Source organism: Narcine bancroftii, chromosome 7 (genome assembly GCF_036971445.1).
Source record: "Narcine bancroftii isolate sNarBan1 chromosome 7, sNarBan1.hap1, whole genome shotgun sequence".
NCBI lineage: Eukaryota > Metazoa > Chordata > Chondrichthyes > Torpediniformes > Narcinidae > Narcine > Narcine bancroftii.
In genome coordinates, this window is record NC_091475.1 from 213221227 (window position 1) to 213245682 (window position 24456).

Sequence of the window (24456 nt, forward strand, 5' to 3'; positions counted from 1 at the left end):
TCGGCCGAGTTTCTCCAACATTGTGTTTTTACTCCAATCACTGTCTGCAGACTTTCGTGTTTTACTCTTACCTAGTTATCTTTTTTCTTCCTTATCGCTCTCTTACTTGCCTTTTGTTGGTTTTTACCCAATCCTCTGGCTTCCCACTAATTTTATGCCATCTCTTGCTGTCATGTTGTCTTTGACTTCCCTTGTCAGCCACATTTGGTTCACCCTCCCTTTTGAATGTTTCTTTGGAACAAATTGATTCGGAGTTTTCTAATTTATTCCCAGAAACTCCTGCCGTTGTTGCTCCACCATCATCCGTGTGAGTGACCCCCTTCCTATCTATTTTGGCCAGCTCCTCTCTCATGCCTCCGTGATTACCTTTCCTCAACTGCAAAACCGACCCATCTGATTTTAGTTTCTCCCTCTCAAACTGCAGAGTGAATTCTATCAAATTGTGCTTGCTCCCCTCTAAAATAGTTCCTTTATCTTAACCTCCACCCTCAAGTCTGGTTATTGCATCGAACCAAATCCAGAATTGCCTATTCTCCAGTGGAGAATAGCCATCCATAGGCACTCCACAATTTTCTTTCTCTTGGGATCGGCACCAATCCAATTTTCCAAGTCTACCTACATACTGAAATCAACCATGACCACTGTAATATTACCTTTCTTGCATGTCTTCTCCAACTCTGGTTGTAGTTTGCACCCTATATCTTTGCTGCTAGTTGGAGGCCTACAGACAACCCCATTGGGTTTTTTTTTTTTAAAAACTCTCGCCACAGGATTCTACATCTTTGATAGACAAGGTAGACAGCCAGCACCTTTTTCCCCAGGACAAGTCAAGCAAACATTAGAGGATGATATCTGTACAAGGTGAGTGGGGGAAAGTTTAGGGGAGATGTCAGGGTAAGGTGTTTTTTTTTTTTAAACAGACTGGAGGGTGCCTGGAATGCATTGCCAGGGGTGGTGGTGGAGACTGGTGCAATAGGGACATTTAAATGACTCTCAAGACAGGCACATGGTTGTGAGGTAGGGAAGGTTTCATTTGTCGAGCAGGGAGGTAGGGAAGGTTTCATTTGTCGAGCAGGTTTATTGAGGTCAGCACAATATTGTGAGCCGAAGGGTGTGCACTGTGCGTAATGTTCTATGATCCTGTGCCCCTTCTAAGAAGGAGCCCTCCTGCCTTTCGTTTCCATAGGATATAAATCCTTGGATATTTAGCTCCCAGTTGTGAACCTACCTCCGTTGTCCTCACAACGTCACACCTGCCAATTTCTAGTGGTGAACCTTATTTCGAACATGGGATGCATTTAAATAAAACACCTTCAGTCCCATGTTCAGCACCTTCTATATTTCTGTGTTGGCCACAGCTCAATTCTCAGCCTTTTCTAAACTTTGTCCATTTTATTCTTCAATTCCCTGTCCTGAGCTGTCCCTTTAGCTTCATCCACACCCAATCCATTGAACTCACCCCCTATCCCCCACTATTTATAGTCCTATTTATGTGATCCAGCAGAACCTAGGTCCCAACACTGTTCAGGTGGAGCCCGTCCCATTGGAACAGCTCCCTCCTTCCCCAATACTGGTGCCAACATCCCATAGATTCAAACCCACTTTTCCCACACCAGTCTGAGCCATGTGTTCAACCCCCTAACCTTATTGACCCTGTGCTAATTTGCATATGGCTGAGCCAGCAATTCAGACAATTACCACCCTTTTTGGTTTTGCTTTTTAATTTCATCCCCAGCAGAACCTCTTTCCTTTTCCAACCTTCAAGGTTCCTTTCTTATTGACAGGTAATAATACAGGCAAACAAAGCCACCATGGGGATTGCCCGGTGGCCTAATAATGAGAAAGAGAAGCAAAAAAAGAGTCTCGTCTGAGTCACTGAGTGTCCGTGGATTTACCTCCAGCAGCCACGTGGACTCCAGTCAAAACCATCGGCCACCCAAGTTCCAGATACAAACCAGATCAGGACGCCTTCAGTGCCCGAGATCCTTCAGCAGTCTTACCCTCAGCACCTTCCTCAATCTCAGCTCTGATAGCTGGTTATATGTGCCAGTCTCCAGCAGCCTAGAGCCTGTGCGGGTCCTTCAGCCGCTGAGCCCCTTGATTTGCCCTGGAAACTGTTCATATTCCCATTTAGATCAACTGCACCGCACCACTGACCATGAAGAGAAATTGTCCAAGTCTGTAGATTCATATCCAGCCCTTCCGCAGCTTCACAGAGTCTAGTCCAAACCACTGGCAACCCAAGCTCCAAGCCCGAACCTCCGACACGATCAGGAACCCTTCAGCGCCTTTGGCACTCCTCGCATCCTGGTACCCCTTCAGCCAGTCTCCAGCCATCCACAGCTAAACCCTTCTCCAGCAGACCACTGTATCTGTTCTTTGCTTCGAGTTGCCCAGCAACCTGTCCATGTGTGGGTCTTTCAGCCACAGAGCCCCCTCACTGGTTCACTGTCGTGGTCACCGCCCTGTGGGTCATCTCCTCTGCTTCTCCTTCTCCCTTTTTTTTCTGGTGCCCTGCGCTAGTCCTCCGCCTCGCTGGAGTATATAACCCCTCGCAGCTGCTACTGACCATAGATGCCACCATCATTGTTCCGGACCCCACGGACACAGGATTTTAAATGGCAGTTGAGTGGGTGTTTGATCCCTGTGGGAACACTATATCTCTGCCCCCTGCTCTCTGAGGGTCCACATCAGCAGTGCTGCAGTTATAGCAGCTCTGGCAGTACTGCCATTCTCTCTTTGGCTTGGCTTCACGGACAAAGATTTATTGAGGGGTAAATGTCCACGTCAGCTGCAAGCTCGTTTGTGGCTGACAAGTCCGATGCGGGACAGGCAGACACGGTTGCAGCGGTTGCAAGGGAAAAATGGTTGGTTGGGGTTGGGTGTTGGGTTTTTCCTCCTTTGTCTTTTGTCAGTGAGGTGGGCTCTGCGGTCTTCTTCAAAGGAGGTTGCTGCCCGCCAAACTGTGAGGCGCCAAGATGCACGGTTTGAGGCGATCTGCCATTAGCTTCCTATCTTTGGTACCTGTACACATCTGGGTCTCTAACTCTCCCACTCCATGTTCCTCTGCAGGAAAGACAAGTCGTTCTGAACCCTGGCACCACAGGGAATAGTATTCCTGACTATACTATCCTCCATTACATTTCTCTCTCTCTTCCCCCCCCCCCTCTAGCATGGGTCAGTGAACCACTGTGCCAGAGTCAGGTCCTTCATCCCTCCTACAGACCCACCCTCAAACACACAGAGCGAGAATTTCCGAGGGGTTGAGGCTCCTCCAGCCCAGCTTCTCGGATCCCCTGACCTGCCTTACTGGCAGCCACGCCCTCGTCTCTGACCACAGACTGAAATGGAAGCAGTAAATCGAATGGTCGTGACCACCTCCTGAAACCGTGTCCAGCTAGCTCTCCACCTCTGCCAATATGCCGCAGTGTTTGAAGCTTAGCTTCCAGGTCATGAACTTTGAGCTAGAGTTCCTCGAGCAGTCAACACCTGATGCATATGTGGTCACCTGGAACCACAACTTGTCCCTCGCCTGTACCAGCATGACTGCTTCACTCGCGCCTCTCTTCTCCACACAGAGCAAGATTAGTCTTAAAATTGGAATTTACCAAAACTCTTTGTCCTCTGACCCTGCAGGTGGATGATTTGCCTTGTGCAATCGTCTCTGGCCGTACGTTGGGTGAAGTACGAGTCTGGTAGCCTGTCCATTTCCTCCTCTTCACTGAAGAGAGAAACTTTCATCACCTGCAACAGGGAGAGAGGAAAGTGAGAAGAGGGAAAGCAGGCTTGGATTTTGTATGTCAAAACAAAACTCACAGGGGTTATTCAATAGGTCAGGCAGCATTTGTGGGAGATCAAAAGTCAATCAAGCTAAACTACTGCAGTGAATTCACAGGCCCGAAACGTCAACTGCCTTTCACTTTGTGTGGATGCTGCGAGACCGGCCACGTTTCACCAGCACTTGTACACAACAGGCAGGATGAAAAATAATTCAGTCCACCACTCACCCAAGACACAGGTGGACTGGGTGGTGAACAAGCTGTTGGGCACGCTGGCTTTCAATAGGCAGCATATGGAGTACAAAAGCTGTACAGGGCATTAGTGAGACCACATTGTGTGCAGTTCTGGTCGCAAACTGGAGCAAAAACAGAAAGGCTGGAGGAATTTAGCAGGTCTTGCAGCATCCATAGGAAGTAAAGATATATAACTGATGTTTCGAGCCTGAGCCCTTCTTCAAGGCCAGCTGTAGAAATGTTATCAACAAGTTGGAAAACATGCAGAGGAGTTTCACCAGGACTGGAGGGGTTGGGTTAAGGGAGAGGTTGGACAGGTTGGGTCCTTATTCCCTGGAGGGTAGACTGAAAGATGTCCTTTTAGGGGTTTATAAAATCATGAAGGGTATGGATAAAATGAACAGTCTTTTCTTGGGATAGATGATCCTCCAACTAAAGGACATAGGTTTAAGGTGAGAGGTTCAAGAGAGACCAGAAGGGCAACATTTTCCATCTGGAGGTGGTCTGTGTCTGGAAATGAGCTGCCAGAGGAAACTCGAGAAATGGGCACCATTAGGGTCAAAAGACATTTGCACAGTCTTATGAATAGGAGGAGTTGAGAAAGAGGGCACGGCTAGCACAGCGGTTAGTGTAAACCTATTGTAGCACTCATGAGTTGGGTTCGAATTCCGTGCTGTAAGGAATTTGTACATTCATCCCGTGTCTGCGTGGGTTTTCCCCGGAGACTCTGGTTTCCTCCCACCGTCTGAAATGTAGGGGGGTTGTAGGTCAATTGGGGTATTTGGTGGCACGGGCTCGTGGGCTGGAAGGGCCTGTTACATGCTTTAGATCTAAAATTCCAAAAAAAAATATGAACCAAATATAGGCAATTGGAACACAGAGTGCCAGGTTGGCAGCTTGCCAGTGTTTGGGAAAAGGGTCTGTGCCTTGTTTTATGTCTATGACCCAAGGCCATAGACCCAGCCAGTTCACTCATCAGAAACTCGTCAGACTGTAATATCTGTGACTACATAGTGGCCCACTGAAAAACTTGATTCCCAATGGAAGAGTCACCAGGGATGGACACGAGATGCTGACCAGAGCACAAGGCAGAAGAAACAATGGAGCTGGTTTAAGATGAAAATGTCAGTACTCTGCCTTCAATAAGCTTTCAGGAATCCAAAGGCCAATCAAATCCAAGCATGCTCTCATCCAATTCAATCAATATGGAGTAGAGACTTCCCCCAACCTCACCGTCCCAACAGTGGGGCCAAGTCTGGGCTTACAGCTGCACAAATATCATTCTGGCTGGACAGGAAGGCCAGTAACAGGCTAAGGAGGGGCCACCTGGGAGGCCCCAGCCTCATGCCCCCTTCCATCAGTCATGCAGCAGGCATCCATAGGAGAAATGGTCTACAGCAAAGACAATTACCTGTAGAGTGTGGGGGTCAACGCCCAGGCTGGATGCAATGTTGCTGGAGGCTGATACAGGTTCTTGTTCCTCTGAGATGTCATCATCCAAGAATCCATCAGGAATGGGCTCCTGAGTAATGTCAGCCATGTCAGTGTCGAGCTCAGCCACTCGTCCAATTTGCTGCATGATGGAGCTCTGAGGAGAAAGTTGCTTTCAGTCAGTACAGCAGCTGTGCGGAACAGATCATCCAGTCTGTATAGTACAGTATCTGTGCTGACAGACAGGCCATGCAAAGCACCACTTACGTCTAACAAGCAAGGGCACGGTGCAGTGATGAAGGCAGCACTGAACACAAGGGGTTAAACTACAGAGTTGCAGAAATAATGCACCCCAGTGTTGAGGCAGTTTGGGGATCAGAAATTCACCTCATGGAATTCACTGCCACAAACTGTGGGACAAAGAATAAAAATTCACTCTTGTAGAGTGCAGAGAAACCAAATAAACATGTGAAAGAAACAATTTTTGTCATTAGATTCACATTTGGGAAATTGCTACGTGGATGGCTTTCCATAGATTTCTCAAAGTTACTGTGCAGGTTGATAGGGAAGTTAAGAAAGCTTGTAGTATGCTGGCTTTCATTAGTAGAAGGATTGCGTTCAAGAGTCGCGAATTAATATAAATATAATATAAATCTCTGGTGAGTCCACATTTATTAAGAGTGCTGTGTTCAGTTCTGGTCACCTCATTACAGGAAGGAGGTGGAAGCTTTAGAGAAGAAGGTGCAAAGGAGATTGAGCAGGATGTTGCCTGGATTGGGAAACAAGTCTTAATGAGGATAGTCCCTTCAGCTGATGATGTGTGCCAAACAACCTAACACTTCCCTACCATAACCCTCTAGTTTTTTCTTGTACTCATGTGTTCCCCATTGTATCAGCCTCCACCACCAACCCCAGCAATCCATTCCAGACACCCACCATTCTGTATTTTCTTCGGAGCGTAGTAGGATGAGATTTGATAGATTATGAGAGGTATAGCACCTTTCTTTCCCCCCCCCCCCCCCCCTCCCCCCCCCCCACCGCCAACCTCAGAGATGACAGTAGCAAACACCAGAGGATATCTCTACAAGGTGAGTGGAGAAAAGTTTAGGGGAGGTGTCCAGGCTAATTTTATTATGCTGGGGACAACATTTTGCTGCTCTCCAAATCAGTGGCTGCGCCTGGGCTGTGTCAGACTGGATCACATGCACAGACCTGGGAGTGGGAGTCATGCATGTGACCTGCTGGTGGTATTACTTTGTGGCAGCAGGGATGATTGTTGCAGCGGGAGAGAGAATGGTGGGAGCACAGTAACCTGGGACAAGTCCTGTGCAGGGCAGCCTTCACTGCACCTTACCTGTTGGAGCAGGGGTGCCCTGCAGACCGGCTCTGCTTGCTTGCCCGGAAGTGCCGCTGTTTTCATCTTCTTGGTTTCTGCCTTCGAGGGTTCTATCTCCTCCTCATCAGAATCCTGCAGCCCGTACTTGGAGAAATGCATCACCTGTAGCAGTTCCAAGGGTCAAAGTTCAGCTGGTTACCGGTACCAGCCAACAGCAGCCAGGCACTCAAGACCAGAACACATCACGCTGTCATTCAAAGCCAGGGAGTGGATTCTGCACCACAGATGCTGGGTGACAAGCTCCCCAATCTGCTACCACACATTAAGGTTAGGGTTAGGGTGCGTGCAGATGCAACCCCAAGGAGGGGGGAGGGAGCAGGCCGGCTATATCTCGTCTGCACTTCCTCCAGATGCCAGCAATGCCACACCCTTGAAAGGTGACATTAAAGGCAGACAAAGGATTGCTGGAGGAACTCGGCACGTCAGATAGCATCCATGGGCAGAAATAGCCAGTCAACATCGTGTTGGGACCCTTTAATCGAGACGAGGGAAGGCGATGACATATAAAAGGTGAAAGAAACTGAGGGAGGGGACCAGAGGAAATAGGATGGATGATGTGAGGGATGGAGAAACAGTCAGACCACCGAGAGGAGCAAAGGAATAAAATTAAAAGGGAGGGAATAAAATCCCATGGGTAGTGAGAATGCTGAACAACTAAAGGAACTCCTCACACTAACCGTCCGGAACTCTGATATTCATCAAACAATATTTAATTATTTCTGTAGATGGATACTTGTCCTGCATATGTATTATTTGCCTGTATGCACGTTCTGTCTGGTTATGTGTTTGTGTATTTTACACAGAGAACCAGAGATCACTGTTTCATCAGATTGTACTTATACAATCAGGATGAAAACAAAGTTGACTTGAAAATTAGAGGGAGGGAAAAGGTACAGGAGTAGGTCAAGAAATGGAAACAGTGGAACTAGATGGGGTGAGTGGGGGGGGAGGGTCACAAGACTAGAAAAATCATTGTCCGTGGAGTTGGGTTTAAGTCTGTCCAGGAGGAATACGATGTGTTGTTCCTAACATTTACCATTAGCCTTGCCCTGTCAATGAACACGAATGAAATGGCTAGCCACAGGCAGCTCACATGTGGACCCACACAGAGCCTGGGTGTTTGACGACAATGGGCACCCAATCTATGTTTGGTGTCAAGGATGCAGAGGTGGACAGAGTACATGGGATGCAGTAACCAGGCTGGACAGTGTAGATGGGATGCAGTAACCAGGCTGGACAGTGTAGATGGGATGCAGTAACCAGGCTGGACAGTGTAGATGGGATGCAGTAACCAGGCTGGACAGTGTAGATGGGATGCAGTAACCAGGTTGGACAGTGTAGATGGGATGCAGTAACCAGGTTGGACAGTGTAGATGGGATGCAGTAACCAGGTTGGACAGTGTAGATGGGATGCAGTAACCAGGTTGGACAGTGTAGATGGGATGCAGTAACCAGGTTGGACAGTGTAGATGGGATGCAGTAACCAGGTTGGACAGTGTAGATGGGATGCAGTAACCAGGTTGGACAGTGTAGATGGGATGCAGTAACCAGGTTGGACAGTGTAGATGGGATGCAGTAACCAGGTTGGACAGTGTAGATGGGATGCAGTAACCAGGTTGGACAGTGTAGATGGGATGCAGTAACCAGGTTGGACAGTGTAGATGGGATGCAGTAACCAGGTTGGACAGTGTAGATGGGATGCAGTAACCAGGTTGGACAGTGTAGATGGGATGCAGTAACCAGGTTGGACAGTGTAGATGGGATGCAGTAACCAGGTTGGACAGAGTACATGGGATGCAGTAACCAGGTTGGACAGAGTACATGGGATGCAGTAACCAGGTTGGACAGTGTAGATGGGATGCAGTAACCAGGTTGGACAGTGTAGATGGGATGCAGTAACCAGGTTGGACAGTGTAGATGGGATGCAGTAACCAGGTTGGACAGTGTAGATGGGATGCAGTAACCAGGTTGGACAGTGTAGATGGGATGCAGTAACCAGGTTGGACAGTGTAGATGGGATGCAGTAACCAGGTTGGACAGTGTAGATGGGATGCAGTAACCAGGTTGGACAGTGTAGATGGGATGCAGTAACCAGGTTGGACAGTGTAGATGGGATGCAGTAACCAGGTTGGACAGTGTAGATGGGATGCAGTAACCAGGTTGGACAGTGTAGATGGGATGCAGTAACCAGGTTGGACAGTGTAGATGGGATGCAGTAACCAGGTTGGACAGTGTAGATGGGATGCAGTAACCAGGTTGGACAGTGTAGATGGGATGCAGTAACCAGGCTGGACAGTGTAGATGGGATGCAGTAACCAGGCTGGACAGTGTAGATGGGATGCAGTAACCAGGTTGGACAGTGTAGATGGGATGCAGTAACCAGGTTGGACAGTGTAGATGGGATGCAGTAACCAGGTTGGACAGTGTAGATGGGATGCAGTAACCAGGTTGGACAGTGTAGATGGGATGCAGTAACCAGGTTGGACAGTGTAGATGGGATGCAGTAACCAGGTTGGACAGTGTAGATGGGATGCAGTAACCAGGTTGGACAGTGTAGATGGGATGCAGTAACCAGGTTGGACAGTGTAGATGGGATGCAGTAACCAGGTTGGACAGTGTAGATGGGATGCAGTAACCAGGTTGGACAGTGTAGATGGGATGCAGTAACCAGGTTGGACAGTGTAGATGGGATGCAGTAACCAGGTTGGACAGTGTAGATGGGATGCAGTAACCAGGTTGGACAGTGTAGATGGGATGCAGTAACCAGGTTGGACAGTGTAGATGGGATGCAGTAACCAGGTTGGACAGTGTAGATGGGATGCAGTAACCAGGTTGGACAGAGTACATGGGATGCAGTAACCAGGTTGGACAGTGTAGATGGGATGCAGTAACCAGGTTGGACAGTGTAGATGGGATGCAGTAACCAGGTTGGACAGTGTAGATGGGATGCAGTAACCAGGTTGGACAGTGTAGATGGGATGCAGTAACCAGGTTGGACAGTGTAGATGGGATGCAGTAACCAGGTTGGACAGTGTAGATGGGATGCAGTAACCAGGTTGGACAGTGTAGATGGGATGCAGTAACCAGGTTGGACAGTGTAGATGGGATGCAGTAACCAGGTTGGACAGTGTAGATGGGATGCAGTAACCAGGTTGGACAGTGTAGATGGGATGCAGTAACCAGGTTGGACAGTGTAGATGGGATGCAGTAACCAGGTTGGACAGTGTAGATGGGATGCAGTAACCAGGCTGGACAGTGTAGATGGGATGCAGTAACCAGGTTGGACAGTGTAGATGGGATGCAGTAACCAGGTTGGACAGTGTAGATGGGATGCAGTAACCAGGTTGGACAGTGTAGATGGGATGCAGTAACCAGGTTGGACAGTGTAGATGGGATGCAGTAACCAGGTTGGACAGTGTAGATGGGATGCAGTAACCAGGTTGGACAGTGTAGATGGGATGCAGTAACCAGGTTGGACAGTGTAGATGGGATGCAGTAACCAGGTTGGACAGTGTAGATGGGATGCAGTAACCAGGTTGGACAGTGTAGATGGGATGCAGTAACCAGGTTGGACAGTGTAGATGGGATGCAGTAACCAGGTTGGACAGTGTAGATGGGATGCAGTAACCAGGTTGGACAGTGTAGATGGGATGCAGTAACCAGGTTGGACAGTGTAGATGGAAAGCTCTGCCTCACCTGCATGGAGGAGATGTAGGATTAAATCTCAAAGCACGAACACTGATTTTTCTGATTTAAATGAGCCCCCTCCCCTATCTGGTTCCACTGCTCCATCTTTTCTTTACCTACTCCTGTAGTTATTTTCTCCTCTACCTTTTCTCCTTTCCCCCCCTCTCCCCCCCACTTCCTGTTGATCTTCCTCTCCATCTCTCTCCTATCTCTGGACCTCTCCCCCAGATCTTTTCCTTCCTTATATATATATGCAATATCACCCCCTCCTCTTGAGTCGATGAAGGGCCCAGGCCTGAAATGTGAACTGACCATAAATGGAAGGTGTCTGATCTGCTGAGTTCCTCCAGCATCCTTGGGCTGCTCAAATTTCCACCATCTACACCTTTGGCATTTCCCATACACTTCTGTATTCCCTTTTCACCAATGACTGCCTCCCTGGACATGGTTCTAACTCCATAACCAAGTTGGCTTGATGACACTATGATGATTGGCCTGATCAGAAGGGATGATGAGATGGCTTACAGGGACGAGGTCCTGCACCAGTACCTTTATTTCCTGTGGAGCATCAAGAAAGCTCACCTCTGTCCCAGGATACAGATGGATTTTTACTGCTGTATTATTGAGAGCCTCCTCACCCATGTGTGGTCTGCATTGGACTGTAAAGCATTCCAGCGGGTGGTGAAATCTGCCCAACAGATTATCAGCACCAAATTGCCCACCATTGAGAACACCCATTATCAGAAACGCTGCTTGGGCTGGGCGAAGAGTATTATCAAGGACCCTAACTATGGACTTTTTACTCTCCTTCCATTCCCAAACCAGGAGGCTCAGGCAGAGCTTCTTTCCTGAGGCCTGAACCTGACATCACAGCGCTGAGCAGTATTGCACCCATATTGTACTGTCACAGCCACATGTAAATAGCACTGTTCCTTGTACTTCTGGTCAGATTGCATTCCATTGGCTTGTAGCTGTACTTGGAACAATGACAATAAAGTTGAATCTAATCGAAAGGCAACTTGGAATTTAAGGGGGAGAGAATTCAGTTCATGTTCTTTTTACTTTGATCATTTTAGCCAGCACATATTTGATGGGCCAAATAGCCTCCGAGGTCATAAGGAAATATGAAATGTGGGTCTCCCACCAGCGCCCATTCATGGTCTTGCCTTAACCCCAATGGTCGAGCTCTCTACCCGGTGGTCTCTGTAGTGCTGCGGAGTTTTGCTGCTCAATGTACGAGGACAATAAACTTGAAGGGGAAAAGGAGAGGAGGGTTACAGCATTGAGTGGAACAATTAGACCATGGATCAGTGATCAGAACAAACATGGCAGCGCTGCCACAGTTGCTGCTGGTTCAGACCCATGAGAGTGGGGAGCGGAGACACAGCACTGCTGCACAGGATCCTACTGCCCGATCTTAGTGCTGACGGCTCCGTATCGGCTTTAAACAGCCTGTTCAGGAGCCAATGGGTTTTTTTTTTAAATCCTGCAATTACGGGCTCTGTGCCCAAGAAGGCATTGTCATTTCTGGGCAGCATACCACAAGGGGCAGCAGACTGACACAGGGCACCAGAAACAGGGTGGAACAACCACATTGAGAAACATGAGACCAAGCTACAGGAGAGTGACCACAGCAGCGGATCAGCGAGGGGCTCAGTGGCCGAAGGATACATAGTCTGTGGGTGACTTGTGGTCCAAGGACTCGCATGGTCTGCTGGTGACTGGCTCATGGGCACCACATATTGAAACAGGAATTTGAGAGGGTGCTGAGGCTCCCAAAAGGCTTCCTGATTGTATCAGAGGTTTGGATCTGGAGCTTGGGTTGCCAGTGGTTCGAACAGGAGTCTGTGCAGCTGCAGAGGCTGTGGGAGCGCTGGAGGCGACTCTCTTATGCTTCTCTTATTGTTTGGGGTACCAAGCATTGCTCATGGCGACACTGCATATCATGTACATTACATTTTTAATGTATTGCTATATTTCAATAAAATAAACCTTGATTCTTTGAAGTGAAGGGAGGAAATTGAGATCAGGGCTACTCTTGGTACAATGCATTGGAAACAGGGTGATGTAGGTGACCCACTGGCAGTCTGGAGGACAGGGAGCCCAAATGGATAAAGGCAAGTGAACCATCCCTTACCTCGAAGACCCAGGAGCCAGTCTCACATCTGTACTCCAAGAAGCGGGCACCCTGCTTCCGTGAGGAATTCTCCAGCCTCTCCTCAAATCTCATCTCCATCAGCCGCTCCGGGGACTTAATCAAGCATCGTGTGCTTTTATCCGTTGGCCAAATCCCATCCAAGGTTACCTCAGCACGTCTTGTGAGAGAGAGAGAGAGAGAGAGAGAGAGAGAGAGAGAGAGAGAGAGAGAGAGAGAGAGAGAGAGAGAGCAAATGTCAGGAGTAAAACACAAAGTGTGCAGACACTGTGATTGAAGTGAAAACATAATGCTGGAGCAAGTCAGCAGGACAAATAGTGCAGTTTATATCACAGAGAGGATGCCTGCCTACGTAATGCGTGGACTGTTTTGAAGGGCTGAAGCCTGAAACGTTGGTTATATATCTTGACCTTAGCTGTATGAAGTCCGCTGTTTGACCCGCTGAACTTCTCCAGCGATGTGTTTTTAATCAATGCAAAACTTGCCCCAGATTCCTGTTCCCTACGACCAGGCCACGGCTGGGGCTGCCTCTTGGTCACTGCAGCTCTGGGTGTACACCAGTAACACCCAGATCAGCAGAACTTGATGTTCTACTCTCAAAAATCCAGTCAGCAACGGACAATTCGCTGCTGAAGTCCGACCACCCCCAAAGGCGTCATCTTGTAAGAAGTGTATTCGATTAGTCTCAGGAACAGAGAGAGCAGGCGACACGGTGAGATTCAATACCTGGCAACTGCTGTCTTCACAGCTGAAGGGAGTTGAATCCGTAAGACTGGAGCTGAAATAGGCTATTCAGCCCATTGAGTTTGCCTTGCCATTTAACCATGCTCCCACGCAGCCCCATTTCAGGCTTCTCCTCATGACCAATAAAACATTACACCACCGAAACACACCTCGTTGGCCCTTCTAGTCTATGCTGAACCATTTTTTTTTGCCAAGGCCCAGTGACCTGCACCCAGTCCATAGCCCTCCATACCTCTCCCGTGCATGCCCAAATGTTAAAATTGAGCCCGCATTCACCAAAGCACAAAGCCATGTTTCTGGCTATCCAAATAATTGTATATCCAATCTTTTAGAACACCTTTCAATAATTTAACCTACTACTGATGTCAGGCTCACTGGCCTATTATTTCCAGGGATACTTTTGGAGCCCTTTTTAAACTACGGAACAACATGAACTACTCTCAGACACCACACCTATGACTAAGGACATTTTAAGTATTCCTGCTAGAGCCCCTGCAATTTCTACACGAGCCTCCCTCAAGACCAGAGGGAATATCTTTTCAGTCCCTGGGGATTTATTCACCCTTATTTGCTTAAAGACACTTCCTCCTCTAATCTGTATAGGTTCCATGACCTCTGTTTGTTTTCCTTACTTCCCTCGACTGTGACTATTTCCCAAGTAGATACTGATGGAAAAAAATAATCTAGTTCTCTCCCATCTCTTTTAGCTCCAGACAAAACCAACCATGCTGATCTTCAAGGGGAACAATTTTGTCCCTTACGCTCTTCATATACCTGTAGAAACCCTTAGGATTTTCCTTCATATTATCTGCTAAACCCACCTCATGTCTTTTATTTTTACCCTTCCTGATTTCTTTCTTCAGGTTTTTCTTGCATTTACACTCAAGTACCTCATTTGCTTCATATTGCCTCTACCTGTTATACACCTCTCTCTTCTTCCAAACTAGATCCCCAATATCTCTTGAAATTCAAGGTTCCCTATGCCTGTTAACCTCACCTTTGATCCTGACAGTAACATACAAACTCTGTGCACTCAACATTTCACCTTTGAAGATCCTCCACTAACCTCACACATCCTTGTCTGAAAATAACATCCAATCCACGCATTCTGGATCCTTTCTCATTTCCTCAAAATTGGCCTTTCTCCAACTTAGAATCTCAACCCGAGGCCCAGACCTATCCTTCTCCATAATTAACTTAAAACTAATGGCATTATGATTACTGGACCCAAAATGTTCCCCTACACAGACTTCTGTCACCTGTCCTGTCTCATTCCCTCATAGGAGATGATCCAGTACTGAATTCTCTCTAGTTGGTACCTCTATATATTGATTTTAAAATCTTTCCTGAACACATTTGACACATTCCAAGCCATCCAGCCCTTTCACAGTGTGGGAGTCCCAGTCAATATGTGAAAAGTTACAATCCCCTCCATCACAACCTTGTGTTTCCCACTGCTGTTTGCTCCTCCAATTCTCGTTGACCATTGGGTGGTCTATAATACAACCCCAGGAGTGTGGTCATATTTTCCCGTTCTTCAGTTCCACCTATGTAGCCTCAGTAGACGAGCCCTCTGGTCTGTCCTGCCTGAGCACACCTGTGATATTCTCCCAGATGAGCAATGCCATTCCTCCACCCCCCCCCCCCCCCCCCATTTTATCGCTTCTGAAGCAAGAGAAGCCCAGAACATCAGCTGCCAGTCCAATCCCTCCTGCAACCAAGTTTCACTAATGGCCACAATGTCATATGTCGACGTGCCAATCCACGCTCTTAAGCTCATCTGCCTTTCTTACAATACTCCTTGAAATACCTTTCTGACAATACTCCTTGAAATAGATGCATCTGAGAACATTTCCACCACATACAACCCGTTGACTTCTAACAGTCCATGTAATTTTCACATCATCTTTTCCCTCCTCTACTCTTCTATCTGCTCTGGGACTCTGGCTCCCACCCCCACCCCCTCCCCTTCAAATCTAATTTAAACCCCTGGAGTAGCACTACCAAGCCTGCCCACGAGGATATTAGTCACCTCCAGTCCAGATGCAAACCATCCCGTCGGAACAGGTCCCACCTTCCTGAAGAGCCCAATGCTCCAGAAACCCGAAGCCCTCCCTCCATCTCTTCAGCCATGGGTTCAGCTGCATTATCTTCCTATCCCTAGAGGTCCTCTCAACCTAGCACACAACTCCCTGCCCTCTCCTTACAGGATTTCCTCACTCTTATTATCCACATCATTGGTTGACATGGACCATGACATCTGGCCGCTCACCCTCCCTCCTGAGAACACCGTGAACTCGATCTGTGATATCTCAGACCCCGGCACCAGGGAGGCAACGTACCATCGAGGATACTCAATCTCTTCCAGAGAGCCTCTTATCTGTCCCCCTAACGATGGAATCCCCTACAGCTCACACCTTCCCTTCTTAGCCACAAGACCAGACTCCACACCAGAGACCCAATTGTCATGGCTTGTCCCTGGTAGGTCATCCCCCAACAGTATTCAAAATGGTCTACTTGTTATGAGAGGAATGGCCACAGGGGTGCCCTGCACTACCTGCCTGTTCCTTTCCCTCTCCTGACTGTCACTCTCTACCCTCCTCCTGCCTCCTCGGTGTAACTCCTGTCTATCAGCCCCTCTGCCTCCCCAGTGATCCAGAGTTCATCCAATTCCTTAACTCAGCTTGACAGGAGCTGCAGTTCGATGCATTTCTAGCAGATAAAGCTCTGCAAGAGGAGCGTTCCCCTGCCGTGGCTGCCATTCCCACTGTTTATGACTAGAGGAACAAAATGTAAAATCTTCCCTTACATGTGACTACCTGCTGAATCCTTTTTGTAACTTGAATAGGGTGGCCCCTTTCTTACTTCAACTCCTGCACCACCTCAGCCTCCGCTCGGCAGGACTGCTCCCCCAATGACCGGTCCTCTACAGTCCTCGCTTTTATAGAGATGCGAGTTACCCGACTTCGATTGCCTAGTCAACTGCTATCTGCTGAGTTTCTTCTTTTCAACCCTTTTATTTTCAACTGCTATAACCTTTGATGCCCTGGCTAATCAAGAACCTATCAACCTCTATTGTAAATACACCCAATAACACGGCCTCCACAACCGCCTGTAGCAACAAATTCCAGATTCACCACCTTCTGGCTGAAGAAATTCCTCTGCATCTCTGTTCTAAGGGGTCGCCCTCCAGTCCTGAAGTTGTGCCCTCTTGTCCTAGATTCTCCCCCCCATGGGAAACAACCTTTCTACATCTACTCAGTCTACGCCTTTCAACATTTGAAATGTTTCAGTGAGATTCCCCCCCCCCCCCCCGACCCCCCCTCATTCTTCTACATTCCAACGAGTACAGGCCATCGAACACTCCTCATATGATCTCCATTTCATTCCCAGAATCATCTGGGAATAGTTAGGGGTGGAAAGAGGAGAATTTGGTCCAAAACCACATATATTTGGATAGTTCCTTCCCATTTATTGTTTCTGGTGACAGGAAGGCCAGTCACCAGGGCTGTGGTTTCAAGGTAATTAGCTTCAAATAGTCAGAGAGAAGCCCTTTAACCCAACTTTAACCAAGCTGTTCCCACTCGACTGCGTTTGGCCCAAACCCTCTAAACAGACTTCAACATCGAAGAGACATCAGGGAGTGCTATGTGATGTGCTTTACTGAAACATGGCTAAATGTGGACATTGTAGGCATGGCACTGCTGCCCAAGGGCTACATCTTCCATCAAAAACCAGTATCTGGAAAAACCATCAGGTGGCATTTATGTCATCATCAATTCATCGTGGTGCACAGACATTACGGGCATGTCCCAGTCCTGCTCTCCCGACCTGGAATATCTGGGGATCAACCTGGTCGCACTGTACATTCCGCCCCTGGCTAACGTCAGGCTGGCACTGGAGGGACTGAACACTGTGATAAACAGCCTTGAGACAGCACATCTGAATGCCTTCCCGATCATTGTGGGAGACTTCAATCAGGCCAACCTGAAGACAACTCTGACAAACTATCACCAAAACAACACATGCAAGACCAGGGGAACCAACACACTAGACCACTGCTACACCACCCTGAAGAACGCATACTGAGCCATACCACAACTGGACTTCAGCAAGTCTGATCACCTGGCCATACTCCTACTCCCGGTGTATAAGCAGAGACTGAAGACCACAGCACCTGTGGTGAAGATGGCAAAAGTATGGTCAAGGGAGGCAGAGGAGCATCTGAAGGACTGCTTTGAATCAGTGGACTGGAACATATTGAAGAACTCATCCATAGACTTGAATGAATATCCAAGAGATGTCACCAACTTCAAGACCCAAGTAGTTAAACATGTGCCCTCACGCAAATACCAAGTGTTCTCCGATGAGAAGCCCTGGATGAATCAGAGAATTCGCAACCTGAGGAGGCCAAGAACGAGGGGGTACAAGGTCAGGGATCGGGATCTTTACACGAAGTCCAGGTATGACCTGCAGATGGCCATCTCCAAAGCAAAGTGGCAATTCTGGAGGAAGCTAGAGACAGAGACATGCCAGCTTTGGCAGGGAGGGTGACGTCAGAACATCATTCCAGAGGGTGAACTCTTGCAAGAGGGAAGGAGATATAGCAGCTCGTTGAATGGTGTAACGACAACAACGTTGCGCTCGATGTCAGAAACACCAAGGAGAAGATTGTGAACTTCAGAAGGAAGTCAGGGGAACATGACCCAGTCCTCAGTGGACTCAGTAGTGGAGGGTCAAGAACTTCAAATTCCTGGAGGATCTCTCCTGGAGCCTCCATGTTGATGCAACTACAAAGGCGGCTCACCAGTGGCTATACCTCGTAAGGTGCCTGAGGAGATTCGGTAGGTCACCAAAGATTCTTGAAAACTTCTACAGGTGGACCGTGGAGAGCATTATGGCTGGTTACATCTCTGCCTGGTACGGAGGCGCCAACTCTCAGGACAAGAATCAACTCCAGAGGGTTGTTAACTCAGCCTGCAACATCACTGGCACCAGACTTCACTGCATCGAGGACATCTACATGAGGTGGTGTCTTAAAAAAGCAGCCTCTATCCTCAAAGATCCTACCATCCAAGCCATGCCCTCTTTACCATCAGGGAAAAGGTACAGGAGACTGAAGACAAGCACTCAGTGGCCAAGGACAGCTTCTTCCCCTCTGCCGTCAGATTCCTGAATAATCAGTGAACCAAAGACACTGCCTGACTTTTTGTGCACTGTTAATTTTATTTTTTATAGTAATGTTGTAAGATGGTTATAATATGTTTGCTCTACGACGCTGCCAGAAAACATCAAATTACATGACTTATTCATGACAATAAATTCTAATTCTGAGCTGTTCCTATCTAAAGGTCATTGAGTTGAATGAGTTTTAATTAAGATCCATGCAAATCTGAAGGCGAGGGCAGAGTTTGGGTGGCCAAATGGCTTCATCTTTCTAGTTTGTTATCAAAAGCACTAATGATACAAAAGGCAAGCAGATGCACATTTCAGCAGGTGTAGGGCCAGTCACAGCTGCATGCAGTTACAAGCAATCCATCATAGAAGGGAAAATCCATCAATATAGGGAACAAGGGTTAGGAGAATCAAATCTGGGATCATTAAGAGGGCAGGGAGGAGGCAGTGAAATGATGATTTAGTTGAACAATCCTGTAGCCTCTCCAGGAACAGGGTACCACAATCTCCTACATGAAGGTTCTGCCTCACTGGGAGGTGACTGCCTTCTGGTCTTTACCTGTTGAGCCCCTCGCCAATAGGAGGCCTTTTGTCATCATCCAGGTACACCGTCACCTCTTTCCTGCGTATGTGGACGATATCGTCGAGGTCCAGGTTGGTCAGGTTCACCACCCCGGGGAAATATACTGAACCGTAACCTGTGATTGAAGAATGCGTTAGTGGTTTCTGCTCCAGGATGAAGACTAACCATTGCCTACCACCCTTCCCTGTGCCCAGACACCTGTGGATTACCTGCCTCCCTTAGTCAAGAAAAAAATCTGACAATCAATGCAAAGGAATGGGGTAAAACTACATGGCAGCAAGGGCCACACTAAACAGGGTCCAAGCAGGCATGGCTCTATCAGACAGGCCAATGGTGTCTTTCTATTGGCCTTCCAAGCTTTGGAGCTGCAGAATATTTTTCTTGTACTACTTCAGCCAAGCAAACTCCTCTGAGAACAGATGGTTGAAAGGATTTGGTGAGCGGGGAAGAGGAGGAATCAATTCCCATGGGATTTCCATTCACGAACCAGCTCTCCAGGTAAACCAGAGGTGTACAATCCAGTGACCAATTTGGGATCAGAGGTGGGGGGGGGGTGGGGGGGGGGGGGGGGGGGGAGATGAGCAAATTTAAATTTTCTTGGGAGTCACTATCTCAGATGATCTTTTCTCGACCCAACACACCAAAAGCACACCAGCGCCTTTACTTCCTCAGGAGTTTGTGGTGGTTCGATGGGACATCAGAAATCCTGGTAAACTTCCACAGATGTATCGTAGAGAGTGTGCTAATTGGCTGCATTATGGCTTGGTACGGGGGACACAATGCCCACCACAAGCGCAAAGCCCTGCAAAAGGTAATGGGCACAACCCAGGACATCACAGGCAAAACCCTTCCCACCATCAAGAATATCTACGGGGAACGCTGGTGTCGGAGAGCAGCAACAATCATCAAAGACCCTCACCACCCAGCACACGCTCTGTTTTCACTGCTACATCAGGAAAGAGGTCTCGGTGCCACAAGACTCGCACCACCAGGTTCAGGAACAGCTATTCCCCCTCCACCCTCAGACTCCTCAACAACAAACTCAATTAGGGACTCGTTTAAGGACTCGTACTTGTGCACTTTATTGTCTGTTTTTCTCTCTCTCTTTTTTTTAAAATTTTTTATTTTTCACACCATAAATAACATTAGCCATGATATACACTTTTTCTTTTTCACACATATACAGTGACTTTTTCTCCCCCCCCCACCCCCTCCTCCCAAGCCACCCCCCCACCCCCCCCTCATCCATTTTAGGTATACAATCTAGGTTGCATTAAACCAGACAGACAACAAAAATACACCAGAAATTCTACTGAGTCCATTCTTTTCTTTCCTTCTCCTTCCATCAACTTAGGTAATGTTTGTCCCCGGTAGGTTTTCGCTATTGTATTTAATGTAAGGCTCCCATATTTGTTTGAATATTTCAATATTATTTCTTAAACTATATGTTATTTTTTCTAATGGAATACATTTATTCATTTCTATATACCATTGTTGTATTTTCAAATGATCTTCCAATTTCCAGGTTGACATAATACATTTTTTTGCTACGGCTAGAGCTATCTTAACAAATCTTTTTTGTGCATCCTCCAAATCAATTCCAAATTCTTTGTTTTTTTATGTTACTTAGGAGAAAGATCTCTGGATTCTTTGGTATATTGTTTTCTGTTATTTTATTTAATATCTGATTGAGATCATCCCAAAATTTTTCTACTCTCTCACATGTCCAGATTGCATGAATTGTTGTTCCCATTTCTTTTTTACATCGTAAACATCTATCAGATACTGTTGGGTCCCATTTTTTTAACTTTTGCGGTGTAACGTATAGTCTGTGTAACCAATTATATTGTATCATACGTAGCCTCGTATTTATTGTATTTCTCATCGTTCCAGAACATAATTTTTCCCATGTTTCCTTTTTTATCTTTATATTTAAATCTTGTTCCCATTTTTGTTTAGTTTTACCATTTGTTTCCTCATTCTCCTTTTCTTGCAGTTTAATATACATATTTGTTGTAAATCTTTTGATTAACATTGTATCTGTAATCACATATTCAAGGTTACTTCCCTCTGGTAAACTCAAATTGCTTCCTAATTTATCCTTCAAGTAGGATCTCAGTTGGTAATATGCCAGCGCTGTATCTCCAGTTATGCAGTTATATTGTACTTATCTCTCATTTGTTCAAAGGATAAGAATCTACTTCCTGAAAAACAATTTTCTATTCTTTAAATCCCTTTTTTTTCCCCATTCTCTAAAGGAAAGGTTATCTATTGTAAAAGGGAGTAGCTTATTTATAGCCCACCTCACTGACAAAAGGCAAAGGAGGAAAAACCCAACACCCAACCCCAACCAACCAATTTTCCCCTGCAACCGCTGCAATCGTGTCTGCCTGTCCCACATCGGACTTGTCAGCCACAAACGAGCCTGCAGCTGACGTGGACTTTTTACCCCCTCCATAAATCTTCGTCCGCGAAGCCAAGCCAAAGAAGAATCCAATTAATATACTTCTCCGGTAAACTGAATTTTTGCAATACTTTGAACAAATAATTCCATTCTACTCTGTCAAAGGCCTTCTCTGCGTCTAAAGCAACTGCTACTGCAGGTGCTTTATTTCCTTCTACTGCATGAATTAAGTTAATAAATTTACAAATATTGTCTGTTGTGCGTCTTTTTTTGATAAATCCAGTTTGGTCTAAATTTACCATTTTAGGTACATAATCTGCTAATCTGTTTGCTAATAGTTTAGCTATTATCTTATAATCTGTGTTTAGCAAAGATATTGGTCTATATGACGCTGGTGAGAGTGGATCTTTCCCTTGTTTTAGTATTACTGTAATTATTGCTGTTTTACATGAATCTGGTAAGCTTTGTGTTTCATCAATCTGGTTGATTACATCCAGGAGGGGCGGAATTAATAAGTCTTTAAATGTTTTGTAGAATTCTATTGGAAATCCATCCTCTCCTGGTGTCTTATTATTTGGTAATTTTTTTATTATCTCTTGTATTTCTACTGTTCCAAATGGTTCTGTTAATTTATTTTGTTCCTCTATTTGTAGTTTTGGTAGTTCAATTTTAGTCAAAACTTCATCTATTTTCCCTTCTTTCCCTTCGTTTTCAGTTCGGTATAATTGTTCATATAATTCTCTAAAGTTTTTCTTAATTTCTTTTGGATTATATGTAATTTGTTTGTCTTTTTTCCTTGATGCCAATACCATTTTCTTAGCTTGTTCTGTCTTAAGCTGCCATGCTAGGATTTTGTGCGTTTTTTCACCTAGTTCATAATATTTCTGTTTTGTCTTCATTATATTTTTCTCTACCTTATATGTTTGTAATGTTTCATATTTTATTTTTTTATCCGCCAATTCTCTTCTTTTAGTTGTATCTTCCTTCATTGCTAATTTTTTTTCTATGTTTACTATTTCCCTTTCCAACTGCTCTGTTTCCTGATTATAGTCCTTCTTCATCTTGGTTACATAACTTATTATTTGCCTCTAATGAATGCTTTCATTGCATCCCATAGTATAAACTTATCTTCCACTGATTCCGTATTTACTTCAAAATACATTTTTAATTGTTTTTCAATAAATTCTCTAAAATCCTGTCTTTTAAGTAGCATGGGGTTTAATCTCCATCTATACATTCTTGGAGGGATGTCCTCTAGTTTTACTGTCAATATTAAGGGTGAATGGTCCGATAGTATTCTCGCTTTATATTCTGTTTTTCTTACTCTATCCTGCATACTAGCTGATAACAAAAATAGGTCTATTCTTGAGTATGTTTTATGTCTAGTCGAGTAGTATGAGTATTCCTTTTCTTTTGGGTTTTGTTTCCTCCATATATCCAAAAGTTTCATTTCTTGCATTGATTTAATTATAAATTTGGTTACTTTGTTCTTTCTGTTAATTTTTTTCCCAGTTTTATCCATATTTGGATCCAAATTCAGGTTGAAATCCCCTCCTATTAGTATGTTCCCTTGCGTATTAGCTACCTTCAAAAAGATATCTTGCATAAACTTTTAATCTTCTTCGTTAGGTGAATATACATTAAGTAGATTCCAAAACTCCGAATATATCTGACATTTTATCATAACATATCTCCCTGCTGGATCTATTATTTCCTCTTCTATTTTAAATGGCACATTTTTACTAATTAATATAGCCACTCCTCTTGCTTTTGAATTATACGATGCTCCTGTTACATGTCCTACACAATCTCTCTTTAATTTCTTGTGCTCCAATTCAGTTAAATGTGTTTCTTGGACAAATGCTATATCAATTTTTTCCTTTTTCAGTAAATTTAGTAGTTTCTTCCTTTTAATTTGGTTATGTATTCCATTAATATTTAAAGTCATATAGTTCAGCGTAGCCATTTTATACTTTGTTTATCTTCTCTTTCCGCTTTTCCATCATTACCTTTCCTCCTTTTCCATTTCTGTTTTCTTATTTTCAACTCTTTATAAGACAACATTCCTACAACATCCAACATTTTCCTTATTCTCCTATTTATATCTTCTTTATCCCCAATCTCCCCTTCCCCTCCTGAGTTGTCCTTTATCCCTTGTCGGACAACCACATCTCCCCTCTCCATTTGGGTTTGCGAATCCACTCGCAAGTGTCAACTGATTTTGCAGTGACCGCTATTTCCCCCCACCCAGCCCCCCCAGAAAAGATTTCACTTTTCATATGTAACAAAGGTCACTCTTTTAATTCCCTCCTTATTCTCTCTATTCCATTACCTTCCCTTATTAATTCTTGTCTATACTATCTATATTTTCCTCTAAGTACAGATACATTCACGTATGCACATTGTATCTATTCACTCTTATACCTCTTTACCCACATACATATCAATCGTGATCATTTTTACTCTCATTACCCGTCTTCATCCCTCAGTCTATTTTCGTAATTGTTCTGCAAATTTTCGTGCTTCTTCTGGATCCGAGAATAGTCTGTTTTGTTGTCCTGGAATAAATATTTTCAATACCGCCGGATGCTTTAGTATAAATTTATACCCTTTCTTCCATAAAATCGCCTTTGCTGTATTGAACTCTTTTCTCTTCTTTAGGAGTTCAAAACTTATATCTGGATAAATGAAGATTTTTTGCCCTTTATACTCCAGTGGTTTGTTGCCCTCTCTTACTTTTTCCATTGTCTTCTCCAGTACCTTTTCTCTTGTAGTATATCTTAGGAATTTTACTACAATAGATCTTGGTTTTTGTTGTGGTTGTGGTTTAGAGGCCAATGCTCTATGTGCCCTTTCTATTTCCATTTC

General features: G+C 45.6%; 1 protein-coding gene across 3 annotated transcripts in view; it reads right to left on the reverse strand.

Annotated features, from left to right (window-relative positions):
- Positions 1–24456, reverse strand: part of nup98 (nucleoporin 98 and 96 precursor) — a 113231-nt gene that overhangs the window by 27524 nt on the left and 61251 nt on the right. For all 3 annotated transcript variants that reach the window (XM_069892250.1, XM_069892251.1, XM_069892249.1), the window contains 5 exons: positions 19161–19299; positions 12665–12842; positions 6799–6942; positions 5425–5601; positions 3609–3744 (listed from right to left, as the gene is read on the reverse strand). In XM_069892250.1, the coding sequence (XP_069748351.1) occupies positions 3609–3744; positions 5425–5601; positions 6799–6942; positions 12665–12842; positions 19161–19299 (774 nt within the window). The remainder of the gene's footprint in view (positions 1–3608; positions 3745–5424; positions 5602–6798; positions 6943–12664; positions 12843–19160; positions 19300–24456) is intronic.